This window comes from Penicillium arizonense (assembly GCF_001773325.1).
Source record: "Penicillium arizonense strain CBS 141311 chromosome Unknown PENARI_contig017, whole genome shotgun sequence".
NCBI classification, from domain to species: domain Eukaryota; kingdom Fungi; phylum Ascomycota; class Eurotiomycetes; order Eurotiales; family Aspergillaceae; genus Penicillium; species Penicillium arizonense.
The window spans coordinates 347,390-360,447 of record NW_019173294.1 but is presented as its reverse complement, the minus strand read 5'-3'; the positions used below and the strand labels follow the sequence as shown (position 1 = coordinate 360,447).

Below are 13,058 nucleotides of genomic sequence, written 5' to 3'. Positions count from 1 at the left end.
AACGTTTGGAATGAAGTCAGCGGATAATCTCAGTAGCAGTAGTGGTACAGGATTGACCTCCACCAACCGGATAGTCTTACCATGGTACATGAAACGTGGTGTTTTGAGTGGCGCTCGGTACAGTAGGCATTGACATGAGTGAGAATTCGCCAACCCGTGGCTATCTCGCCCCTCTACAAGACTCGTTTTCACATCGAAACCTTCTGGAAGCTTTTATTTATCAGTCCCAATTGGCGAGATTTCATCTATCACCATGGACAGTAAGAGACGCCATAAATTCTAATTATTGTATGGTAACCAGTAACGTTTAACAGGCATCATGCTGGGTGACAGAATATAGGTACAAGTACTTTCCCCTGTTAAGTCGGGACAAAGACATCAAATCGAAAATTTAGACCGTCGGATATCTTACTCGATTAGCCCCGCCAGACCAATCTGCGACTGCGCGATATGTGTTCTTTGGAGCAAAATTCGACAAGCAATCGATATTTGCTAAGATCAACATGCTCGGAGAGGCTCTTAGATGGGAGCAAATGTTATTTCCGGTCTGATACCAACACCTCATCTTCGCATTCGGTAAACATCCTATTTACACCATCACTGAGATGTATGCTAAGACTGACACTGCTGTGTAGAAAGTTTACCGTAACCAAACCTCTGGAAGTGGAACGCAGAACGAAAATATGAATTGTCGCGCAGTTGAGGACGACTTCCTTATTTTGTGCCGCCGATTGAACCAAGCGAGAAAAGACCAAGGAATCTTGAATAGATGCATGGAACAAATTGATGCTGGCTGTGATATCAAGGGAACTGGCGCCAGTGGGTTGTGTCCGCTTGACCGGATTTCTAAGCGGCAGAACGAAGATATTGTTTATCTTGCTACTAGAAAAAGGGCCCAGTGGAGATATATAGACTGTTAACCTCGTTGTTTTCGATATTCCAACCCAAGAAGATGAAGCAAAGATAGTACTCCAAATAATGGAGATTACAATTCCTACAGAACTTGGATTAGAACTGTTGTAATGAGCCAATAATACTCGGGCTAATGAAAAACAGTAGAAATGTTGCTTACTAGTATTATAATTGACGAAAGATTTGATACTGTTGGGGAATGTCGTTTTGATTCTATTATAGGTAGATAATCTGTTTTCTACCGCGCAAGACTTCAACCTTGGTTGCCATCTCCAAGCATCGTTCGTCGGTGCGAGATAAATTCCTCAAAATACGGGAACATAAATTATTGTTTCTTGGTAAATAATCACTTCAAAGATGGAACTGTCGTGGGACTCCCATCTGCTTCTTCATTGCCAAGATGAAGCTACGTTCCGCTGACTCAGCGGGAGTAAGAGTTTCAAGCTTCCAAAGTTTCTCTCTCATGGACCGGCAAATTATCTCATCCGAAGGCTTGATTTTCAATTTTCTCCCTATCGTGCCGGATGGCTGCATTGCATTTCTGGATCTATTGGTGTAGTGCCATACCTGTAGATCGATTATAACCTACCTGAATTCGCTAGATTAACTATTTTTGCTCTCAGTTAAAGACTCTCGATGCGCCCTTTTGGCAGGGTAAACGAGAGCCAGCTGGAACTTTTATACAAAATGGAACATATTGCAGCAAAGCTTCTTTCCTGCGTCTACGGTGCTATTGAGAGGTTGAAACTTGTAAAATGCGCTATCTGTACATGACCATTCAGTTCAGCTCTCCCGTGATCACTAGTTTTACAGTCCTGAGCCGGATGTAGATCCCCCGGACCCGCAATTAAAGCCGCTGAGTAAGGAGATCCGAAGTGTATGCGCGCCGAGTCAATCAGGGATTGAGGGAAAGAACTGCCCCCGAAACTCCTGCTCGTACCGAACTGCCGATGTACAGATCATCCACACGAGGATGAACGGCAAAGGTGGTCCAATATTCCTGAGCCAGCCAAGCCTCCGGAGAACATTCACACCCCACCTCCGGAGCTTTTTAACGCCGCGTACTATATACACCATCACCGGCTTATACTATAAGCTCCCTGGAACCTGAAAGCTTTCGAAACTGCCGGAATGAGAAACTATAAAGGCAGCTTTGATCACAACAGTTTCAAATTCATTCACCAAACGGACCAAGGCTTGTTACCTCCGTCACCATGCATTTGTCCACCGTGTTCAAGTTCACCAGTACGCTCTTGGCTACACAAGCTCAGGCCTACTTACACTCTGGCTTTGCCTTCAAACCCTCTACCGTCGGTCTTCAGAGGGCTCAGCTGGTAAGAAGTATGCTCCACGTGATTCTGTGCTTGCTAATATCCGAACTTCTGGACGCGAAGATTGATCCACTTCCGCTTCCTTTTAACTTCAACACTTCTAACAGCGAAATTGCCCACGCAAGCAACTCGTGGTGGATTTCTTCCTTCGTCCACGGAGACAACAACCACCAGTACATGATCTTGTCTCATGTCCTTGCCACCGGCGCCTATTCGATCTATCGCGGTTCGATCTATGACATTACCGAACCCGACTTTGTCCAATTTACGACAACAACCACTGACAGCGGTCTTCTTGATAACAGTCAGAATGGCGGCTTCAATATCACTACCAACGACTTCTTCTTCGGCTCCTCGCTCCCTGGAAACGCCACCGAGCAGCTCCGGACCGCCAGCACAAACTCCGACGTGCAGTTCGATATTACCTTCGACCTTTCCGCACCTGTTATCTTCAACACCGGTAATGGCGGCCTTTTCCAGTTTGGGATAGATCAGACAGGCGAGTGGTCCATGCCAGCCGGCAGCACGACCGGCAGCTTAGTCCACAAGGGCAAGACCATTTCCATCGATACAGACCATTCTTTCACCTGGTACGACCGCCAGTGGAATATCGGTGCTCCTGCTAGCTTAAACTGGACCTGGTTCCAGCTGCACGTGAGCTCTCACCACTTGGAATCCCCTCGGCTGTTGTCTATATGGAGCTATGATAGCAATGACGTCGGCCATCGTCAGTGGGCAACCACCCAGTCCACCCCTGGCGTCAGCAATGTCATGCCCGTGAAGGCCTACGAGCCCTTTGGCCCAAATTGGGTCTCCCCAAACTCCAACAATACCTACTCGCAGAGTTGGGAGATCGTTCTACAGGACAACACACGTCTCACTGTCAAGTCCACCCACGAGGACCAAGAGCTTCGCTCCGATACGTTTGTTACTTACGAGGGGTTCGTCACCGTCACCGGCGTTGGACCCAATGGTGAGCCAGTTTCTGGCTACGGATTGGTTGAGATCCAGCCTCCGATTTAAACCCAGGGTTCTCGTCTGTTCGCTCCCTCCTCTGCAAATGGGCTTTCACAGACTCGGGCTCTGGGTTGTGGATCTAAGTGATCAAGACTGTATACTATAGATCATCACATACGCAGGCAGCAACTGCCTGTAGATTTTCTTTACTTTCTTTGTGTCCCCTTTTATTTCCTTTTTATCCACACTTTGATAGATAGAACTTTGAATCCTCATTAATATATTTGATGTCGTATGCGGGATACAGGTTGTTGACACCATTGCTCACATTCAAAAGTGCCGTAGTTACAAGTAGTGGAGTGTCAGAAGATCAAGAAGGGTCTGATGAAAGAGAAATCCATGGCGTAGAAAACAACGATGTGACTATTTAAAAATCTACATCTAAATCTATCGAGTCTTCATATCGATAGATATGTAACGAAGCATTAATCAATCATGTAATATGTCACTGGTCAGCCTGTAGGGTTGTCTGGAAAACAACTCTTCAATCCAGAGCTTTCGATTATTGCCTAGAGTACTACTACAAATAGCCTGCAGCCCTTCGCTAACATTCTAATTGGGCAACAATATTAAAGTTCTATCTCGCCGTACTAGTATAGGCTAGCGATTCGGTAGCATCCTTTTCAGAAGATTAATGTTTGGCACTGGGCTGGGTTCACATTGGTGCGGGTGTGTGTGCTTCCGTGGCAACATTTTATGTGCCTTTACTTCCTAGGATACAATCAATAGAGTGGCCTTCTGTTTCTAGTACTCGCTTGTGGTGTATTTTCGGTGGTCCTAGAAACTCAATTTTATAGCACAAAATTAGTCCACGAATAGAACGTGTCCAGATACGGCTCGGGACGGGCTCTTTCGGTTGTATCCACAGCATACCCCTTTCCCTTGGCGTCTTGGCAATGCTAGATTTAGAAGTCCATCCTCGTATAGACACGAGGCGAGGCGTTAGCGTCAAATCACAATCAGTGCCTTCCACCCCTTCATCATGCTGACCTTTTCACCAGCTCAAAGCAGGCGTTGGAGCTGGAGTATAAGAGCTCCCTAGCCTGTGCCGTGTGTCGTGCGGCCGGGAGAATCTACAGGAAGGGGTGTCTGCGATGTAACCTCGTATACCAGACATCCCTTATAGAAGAATCTCTATAGTAACATCCAATAGGAGAATATGAACACAAACGCCCAGTGGACCTTATCTCGATGAGATAACTACTCCCGGCCAAAAAAGCAACTAAAGCCTGTGGTCTTCCCGTTCTATTTCTAGCAAGTCGACTTCTAGGAACGCATATAAAAAGCGCAAATCGTCCCTGTCGGAAGACTCTCTATAATCTTTAGACTCATCTGCAGCCCCATAATCAACTCCGACCATGAAGACTATTTCCACATTTCTTTGTTTGGGCCTACCCCTCCTGGTCAGCGCATCTCCAACCATCGAAAAGAGAACAATGTGCAATGTCTTCAATAATGACGGCGCTGTCAAATGCAGAAGTAAGCCGTACTTCGACGCTCACGTTGTTACCACTATTGGGGATGGAGACGCCTGGGATTTCTCTTGCTACAAGACGGGGGACTGTTATGAGGGGGTGTGGTAAGTCAAGTGTATAAGCTAATGCTTGAAGAAATTATGGATTGAAACTAATTACGCCAAGCGCGTGGGACTATAACTATGAATTGAAGTGCTATATCAATGGATATTATACTTCGGACCATTGCAACTCAAGTAATGCTCCCTCATTTATGATTTATTGGGTCCTAAGGCTAATTGGTCACGCTTTTATAGAAACCCTTCCTAAGTGTTAATTTTCGCATGGCTATGTGTCAAGGGATGTTAAGGAAAAAGACTTCCTCCCTATGGATGCGCTCGATAGCATCACAGCATACGGTTGAGAAGTTTATCATCGCCTTGAGATAGGAGTGGTAGCTCGCAAAGTAGAACCTTAGGGATAGCTACGTTCTAATGAGGGATTTGATTACTGCATTCCGAATTCTTAACCTCAATAGTTAGACACCGAAGATCCCGACATAGCCAACTTGTTAAGTGGGCACTGTAGGCAAGCTTGCCCTTGACACGACACTTGTCATTAAATAAGACCAACTTGTACGGGGTAGAATTTCTCCGGTTGTAGTGAGGTAGCGTAGCGTCTCTTCATCGATCTGCCCTTCGACTGGTAATCCGACAAGTGATCTTTCAGATGCGGTACCCGTAACATATTTCACATGCGAGGGGCCCACAGTGTCCAGTCCTGTGGAGTGCGAGCGGTTGACGGAAGGTGGGAAGCAGAGGTGCCAGGCTGGCCAGACACCTTAGATCTGTTTGATTTCTTTGCAGATAATCGTTCTAGAAACCTATGGAACATACGAGTATGATACAGAAGCTATTTTTATGCCATTATATATTACCGCAACTGGATCCTGCCAAGATGTTGAACAAAACGCGGGGAGCCCCTTGTCATAGACACGAGGACTTACTTGAGAGTGGGGACTTAGTAAATGGGAAAGACGAATTTGTAATCTTGGGCAAACGAAGTTATCAGTCCTTGGCCTCTAAACGGTGAGGAAAAGAAATTAGCAACCTCTCTAATGCGCTCATCGGCTATCTCGTCAATGGGACATAACGTGAAGCCGTGGAACGCGGCTGGGATAATCTTCAAAGATGTTTCATTTCCTGCCATCGTCCATTTCGTGGCCCAAAAAAAACAGAGTCATCGAGGAGCGGGTCTTCAGAGCCAATGAGAAAGAACGCGGGAGGTAAACCCTTCAGATCAGCATATAACGGCGAATAATGAGGCTGTTTCCGGACACTTAGTGGAAACACGTCCTCCGGTAATGCCATATCAATGAAGCGCGATACATCCTCATTATTGAGCACCAGACGGCGGGAATAATGCCTTGCAGAAGGGAGATATGTCATGTCATAGATTCCTTACGAGGCCCACCAAACCCTTGATACAACTCATGACGTCTATTCCTCGGTGGCGAGCTCCAAGGTAGTCCATACGCTGAGATAGGCACCAGCAGACTCACCACCAAAGATGATGAGCCGCCCTCGAAGTTGTTCCCCATCTGGTGAGAGAGCAAAGAGCGCAGCATCGAGGGCATCATCCAGCGGCGCGGGAAAAGGATTCTCGGGTGCTTTGCGATAGTCGACTGTCACGGCCGTAAGCGATAGCATGTCGGCCAATTAACGAAGGTAACCATCGTTCAAGCGGGCTGAGCTGGTACTGAATCCATCCGCAAAGAGAACATGGTTACTTGGTGTCTAGGTAGGGACTGTTCGCATGCACATGTACTGACTTCCATGAAAGTGCAAAAATACATCTTTAGATACCTTTCCCTTGGATATAAATTGCCTCAAGAGGATGGAATGGTCGCCATGGCTTGAAGGGAGAAAGAAGTCAATGGCTTCCGAGTCAAAAGTCTGCTTTCCATCTCCCGTTGTCCCGTCAAGCTGTGCCCGTCTGTAGCCGGCAGGGCTGGGATACTCGTACCATTTGCCTGGCGTCAATATGTTTGGCTTCCAGAGCTCGATTAAGCTCTTCACGCGCCGCAAGGACAGATGGCGAAACCTTGTTCGGACTGATCATGATGGACACTTTGATTTGAAGGATGATTTCAAGCGATGTATAGATTTTGGAAACAGCCGACTACCAAGCTCCTTGGATATTTGTATTTTGTATTCCAGTGTCACGTGCAAAGATGATGGTTAAGCTGGCTTGCTTTTTGCGGACTCGGTCAGACCGGGCTAGATAGGTCTGGTTGATAGCGAGGGCGGGAACGTGTGTTGTGCGTCTTCAATCTCTATTTACAGTTTGAGGCCGGTAATTGGACGTCGGCGCGGCTTTTGCGAATCGTTTCGGAAGTATATCCACGCCATCAACTCCGATCGCCACGGAGAGACGTCATGCTCGCGCTTCTGAATCGGGATACGAGCTCGGAATTCCGAGATGAGGTCCGGAGATCAAATCTATATATCCAATCTATTGTGTAGTTTCGGGGAAAAAATTATCATGGCTATATCTTTCGTTGTTCAGAATATAACAGTAATATTCACAGTCCTATACTATTGATGTTTGTAAGAATTTATCCACCGCCCCGATCATTGCCTGGCGGCTGTCCCGGGTAGTTTCTGAGCAGTGTACTTTCGTGCCATCATTAAAAAGGGTGCTTTGCGCGGTGTTCCGATATTCCTAAGAAGGGAATTTACGGCTGCCCGAAGTGGCTAAGTCTTCGGAGTCTTGACCGGCTTCGGCGCACTGTCGATAAATATATAAGGCCATCGACGCACTCGCACAAGAGCGAGTATAGTGTCCTATCCAACTTCGACCATGGAGAGCCTGAACATTTTACTCCGTGACAGTCTATTCGGTCGGTTGCTGAACTATGCATTGAAGGGCCAGTTTTTCTCTTACAATGGACCTGAAAGTCTCAAAGATGAAGGCCTTTCAAGCCCTGACCCCCAGCAGCGGATCATAGTAGGCTTCGTTGGCCCTGACGATCCAGACATCCCTCGAAACTGGCCCACGCCGGCAAGGACAGTTGCTGGGCTCAACGTAATGCTCTTGAACTTCAGCTTCTATGCAGCATCGGCAATCTTTACGCCGAGTATCTCGGGTATCGAAGAAGCGTTCGGGGCTACCACTGCTGCGGGCACACTGGGGCTTTCGCTCTTTGTTATTGCGTATGGAATAGGGCCTTTAATTGTATGTCTGCGCCTCCAGAAGGCCACGGGTATTGTACTAACCATGCATATTGCCAGCTTTCCCCTCTGTCGAGCCTGCCGACACTCGGGCGTTCGCCGGTATATGTCCTTGGCTGCCTTGCTTTCTGCTTACTCAACATCGGAACGGCTCTGGCAAATAATCTACAAACCGTTTTAATACTGCGCTTTTTGGGGGGCTTCATCGGAAGCACACCTATCAGCGTCGGCGGCGCCTCGCTGATGGAAATCTGTACACCAACTGAGGCTCCCTACGCTATTGCATTCTACGCAGTTAGCGGAGTTTGTGGGCCTATTCTAGGACCGGTATGTCATTCTACATGCACCTAGCATCTATGGCTTCTCTAATCTTTCCCAAAACAGATTCTTGGAACCCTTGTAATGTTCGTCATCTGTGCTGCGAATTGCTGATATTACGTGACACTAATACTTACCGTACAGAAAGCGTTGGAAATCCTGGACAGCGACGCTCTGGCTCCTTTCCGGCATCACGGCTTTCACGACCGTATCTGTTTTCTTCTTTCTACCTGAGACGTCATCCTCGAATATCCTTCTTCGCCGAGCAAATTGCCTTCGTGCGCAGACGGGCAATCCTGCCTACCAGAGTGAAGCTGAGATCGAATCATCAAGCGAAAGTCTCGCTGTACGAATTGTCAAGGACATGGGCAACGATCTCAAACTTGCTTGTCTGGACCCAGTCATTCTATTTGTCAACATGCACACAATGCTAGTTTACGGTGTCCTATACCTATGGTTCGAGTTCTTCCCGTTCGGTAAGTCAAGCTATCCTCGATGCATTTTACCCACGTTGTGTTGACCGAAGTGATTCTACAGTCTTTGACGGCATTTATCATTTCACCGCTATCCAGCAAGGCCGTGAGCTTCCCTCTTCTGACTTTGTGAAAGGACTGCGCTAACAATGAATTTCTCCAGTTGCCTTTTTCGGTATCCTCGTTGGAGCAGCGGTTTCGGTCGTTGCATACGTTCTGTGGTTATACTTTTCCTACCAGCCACGGGTGGCAAATGCAAATGTCGTTGTCGAGCCAGAGGTTCGCCTGGTCCCTGGACAAATAGGAGCTATTTGCATTCCGATTTGCCTTTTCATCTTTGCATGGACATCACGAGCAAGGTAAGCTAGCCACACACTTGAGTCAATTTATTCTAGCAGGAGGAAGCTAACCTGCACACAGCGTACACTGGATCGTCCCAGTAATCGGAACAGCATTCTTTGCACCGGGCTTCTACCTCACCTTTCAATCCATTCTCAATTACCTAGGCGAATCCTATCCGCGCTATGTGGCAAGCGTATTTGCCGGTAACACCTTCTTTCGAAGCTCGTTCGGAGGAGCACTGCCGCTGGCTGCACCACGCATGTTAAATTCACTTGGAATTGGATGGGCCTCGAGCATGCTGGGGTTCATCGCTGTTGCCATGGTGCCCTTACCTTTTATATTGCAACGAGTGAGTTTGCCGCCAGGCCTGCGCTCAGATGGGTTAAATGTTGATATATTATTATTGGCTAATATGTGTAATATAGTACGGCAAGAAATTGCGTTCTCGGAGCCCATTTGCGAACTAACCAACTCATCTCACGACGGGTTCCTAGATTGCCTATCTTTGCTTCGCGCTAGATGCCATAGGTTCAACTGCCCATTGCTGCATACCACTCCAACGTGTGGAAAACTAAAAAGTTGGCACGGCCTTTCTGGAAGATGATTTCGGTGGCAGATGCCTCTCCCTTCGAGACTCTGACGCCATCCGCGCTCATTGGTCTCCGCTAGATCTAATATTACATAAAGGCTTCATCACTTCTTCTTTTCTTCCTGTACAATTACCTTTATAGATTTATTGATTACTTGTTCACCCCACTGCTAGATCTAGTGACGGGTACTAGTACTGGTACGTCATGCTCCAGCTCGGCATATCTTCAAACAATGTCTAGTTGGCAGTATCTTTATTGCAATCGGACAGCATTGTGAAGAGCTGCCGATAACGCTACGAACCTAAAAAAGAGCAGAGGAAACTTTATGTGGGAATCAATCTGCGAAAAACTTTGATTTAGTTTGCACGAATCCCAGGCTCGCTTGTTTTGTAATCCAGATCCTCCTCCATGCTTACACCGGCCTCCTCCAGTAACTGAGGGAACCATCTTAGCATTCGGTCGCGAAAGACTTCGTATCCGGCTCCCTTCCGTAACACCTTCATGTTCTCTGCATCGAAATTCACGCCGCCGCGCCTATACGCCTGCCATTTCTGTAGACCGTAGTCTACCACCAAGTCTACCGCGTCAATCACCTTCGGCTCAATATCTTCAATCCGGAATCGTTGCCCCTGGCCGGTCAGATTGGCCGAAGTCCCGAATGTTAACATGCCCTCGGGATCCTCGTCGCAAAGGCGGCCGAGTTCCTGCAGAAATGGCCCTTCGGGAACTGCGATACTGACCGTATCGCCCTTGGTGACCTGGGATAGCGTAGCGGAATCGAGAGCTGCCAAACGCGGGTGAAGGTTTTCGGTATCGTATTTCGCAATGACCCCGACGATCATCGCCATATCTTCTGTGAGGACCCGTGTCATCTCAAACTTGGCCTCAGAGAGTACATGGATCTCTCGGTGTTGCTTGTATGTCCCGATGATGCCGATGTTGTGGTCCTCTCGACGGCCTTTGGCTGAGAATATCCGCTGGATTCCCGCCTGCGTGCTGGTTAAGAGTGCGTAGCCAACATCTGTTGGGACGATGACAACTCCACCACGCTTAAGAATATTATATGTTTCTTTGGCGTCGCGAGAGACGTTGGGAGCAGCGCCTGGCTTGGGTATGGAGAGGGAAGCCATTGGAGGTTGATGAAGATGAGTGGTTACAGCTAGTCAAAGTTGGAATATATGTAGCCAAGCTAATGCGACCACGTCATGGACATTGAAATTGCTAGTTCGGAACTCCGAAACTTTCGGAGTATATAAGTCTTGGCCAAATGTAGTATATCATTCGCCCTCATTCTTTTGTTTTATTTTTATTTTTATGTAAATGTATTTCATGGTTTTTCATTGCTTGTTTATCCCACTTTTTGCTCAAGAGATACGCTAATACTTACTGTACATGTTATTCCAGCTCGGCATGTCTTCAATCCAATGTATGTTTATACTAAGTCTTTACGTTGAGATTGGACATCAACTCCGAGTTGGAGTTGCCCGAAGCCATTTTCGATTATATACAAGGAGTATGCATGTAATTATCTGGGCCCTCCCGCGGCTAGGTGTCCACTACAATCAATGAAGACGGCATAAGAAGTTGTGTTTCGCTCAAGGGCCTTGGTTTACTAAATTCCAATCCTCGAGAAAGAGAAGCTTTTTCCTTCTCAGTGCGTTTTGCAACTAACGGCAGTCCAATCAGTAATGTCTGAAGAATTGTCGGCCATTATAGCACCTGCATTATCCCCGCAATAGTTGGGAGCACGAAACAGTATCACTAGTCGTCGCTTCGCAAAGAATTCATATCCATCTTCTGCACATTCGTACACGCGACAGCCAAGTCGATTCCTTCAGCGAATGAAATAAAGTTTCTAGGAGACCAACCCTTATTGGCTATATCACAGTACAGAATAGCTATGTTGTAGCAAATTCCCACAGTATGGTCAGCACCCATGGATATGCGCACAAACTGCAAAAAGCATCATCCCAAACTCATCTGTCGACTGCACCCACCGCCCAATTCGCTTCCTCCTCGCCTCCGACCCCGTCTCCGACGATCTCCACAGCTCTGAAATTTTCAGCATCCCGTCCTCCCATTTTGACAGTTGCCGATTATACTCCCTCGTCCAAGAATCTCGATCAGAAGCCTCCCACAGCGCCTTACTCTCAGGAACCGACATATCCTTTAACTCATCCGACAGGAAATTGGGAAGACCCTTGTCGAAGTTGTACATATTTGTGAAGAGGTACATCGTGAACAGCGTGCGTCTTTTGGAAGAGGCGATGATCCATGATTCCCAAGTTGGCTGCGTTTGCGAAAGCTCCGCTTTGCAGATAAAACCTGTCTTTGCGGCGCGGAAGGCAAGGTCTTGGAGGGTTATCAGATTCATGTCGTCTACTAGGGAGGCGTTGTCGATTGGAGAGAAGTAAGCTGTTAGTAGGTAAATGAGGTATACTTGGAAGGAACATAATGTGTCGAAGTCACTTGTCGTATCCTAGTTCATGGTTAGAGGAGTATCTTCGATGGAAGGGAACAGACCATACTTCTCGGGAAAGTCTCTCCATCTCCTGTCTGACAGTTGACAAGACAATTGCCTCGCTTCCCGGAACTCTGTTCATCCACATGCGCACCAGAGAAAAGCAGTTCGCTATTGTTCGCGGCATTGCTTTGTTGTTAAGTTGCAGTGGGTGAATGAATGGAGGGAGGCTCTTCTCATCAAGAAGATGGTTGGGGTATGAGCGAAGCACGCAGGCGAGGAACTGCACAGTAAACTGGCTAAACAGCTTGGGGAGCTGCCCCGTCGCAGGAAGAAGGTAAGGCTGCAGCCAGCGATCACGTATCTTCTCGGCGTCTGTCATTGGCATGAGGTCAATGTGATCAAAAGTCAGACCAATGTCCACAGTCCGCGTCGGTTCGTGCTGAGAATTGATTTGTGGTATATCCGACGCATGGCCAGACACAGGACTCGGGAACGCTGTTGCGGTCGAGGTAGTGGTAAAGTTCGCAAGCGACTGCTCAAAGCTGAGGCTCTCATCTGGTGAGTTTCTTTCACTCGAAGCCACAGGGCTTGATCGATGTACTTCGCCTGAACCCTCGGGATACAGACACTGCTTGCCGCGAGTCCAACATCGCGAACAGGTCGGCCTCTCCAGGCTACATCGGACCTTGGAGTCTGTGCAGATCTTGCAGGCCTTTTTGCGCGGTGGACCTTTTCTTCTGATCTTCGTTGATTTCGAATTCATGATGGGAACCTATCGCGTGAGAGGATCTGGGGTTATGACGACGGACAGTCGGAACCCCGCGCTCGCCGTAACGGAACTCCGAGCACGCCGTAACGAACCTCCCGAGTCTAACATTATGGCTCTACTGGGTAAAATAGTCCACAATTCCGAGAAATTGTAAT

The 13,058-nt window shown here is 47.6% G+C and overlaps 5 protein-coding genes across 5 annotated transcripts; 2 read left to right on the top strand and 3 right to left on the bottom strand.

Annotated features, from left to right (window-relative positions):
• Positions 1-2,126: 2,126 nt before the first annotated feature.
• On the top strand, positions 2,127-3,266 carry PENARI_c017G06664 (uncharacterized protein; the record flags this gene model as incomplete). The annotated part of the gene is made up of 1 exon (XM_022634348.1): positions 2,127-3,266. One exon carries the CDS (start codon positions 2,127-2,129, stop codon positions 3,264-3,266), a length of 1,140 nt encoding a protein of 379 aa, XP_022485868.1.
• A 2,947-nt stretch (positions 3,267-6,213) lies between these two features.
• Positions 6,214-6,835, bottom strand: PENARI_c017G10819 (uncharacterized protein; the record flags this gene model as incomplete). The annotated part of the gene is made up of 3 exons (XM_022634424.1): positions 6,214-6,398; positions 6,447-6,510; positions 6,740-6,835. The coding sequence occupies 3 exons, from the start codon at positions 6,833-6,835 to the stop codon at positions 6,214-6,216; spliced, it is 345 nt and encodes a 114-aa protein (XP_022485915.1).
• A 741-nt stretch (positions 6,836-7,576) lies between these two features.
• PENARI_c017G02453 (MFS transporter) lies at positions 7,577-9,749 on the top strand (the record flags this gene model as incomplete). The annotated part of the gene is made up of 8 exons (XM_022634269.1): positions 7,577-7,951; positions 8,008-8,274; positions 8,332-8,351; positions 8,410-8,741; positions 8,803-8,844; positions 8,902-9,097; positions 9,159-9,429; positions 9,609-9,749. 8 exons carry the CDS (start codon positions 7,577-7,579, stop codon positions 9,747-9,749), a joined length of 1,644 nt encoding a protein of 547 aa, XP_022485751.1.
• A 277-nt stretch (positions 9,750-10,026) lies between these two features.
• PENARI_c017G03309 (L-threonylcarbamoyladenylate synthase) lies at positions 10,027-10,800 on the bottom strand (the record flags this gene model as incomplete). The annotated part of the gene is made up of 1 exon (XM_022634285.1): positions 10,027-10,800. One exon carries the CDS (start codon positions 10,798-10,800, stop codon positions 10,027-10,029), a length of 774 nt encoding a protein of 257 aa, XP_022485808.1.
• Positions 10,801-11,646: 846 nt separating this feature from the next.
• PENARI_c017G00996 (Zn(II)2Cys6 transcription factor domain-containing protein) lies at positions 11,647-12,897 on the bottom strand (the record flags this gene model as incomplete). The annotated part of the gene is made up of 3 exons (XM_022634238.1): positions 11,647-11,722; positions 11,773-12,149; positions 12,199-12,897. The coding sequence occupies 3 exons, from the start codon at positions 12,895-12,897 to the stop codon at positions 11,647-11,649; spliced, it is 1,152 nt and encodes a 383-aa protein (XP_022485855.1).
• Between the last annotated feature and the right edge of the window lie 161 nt (positions 12,898-13,058).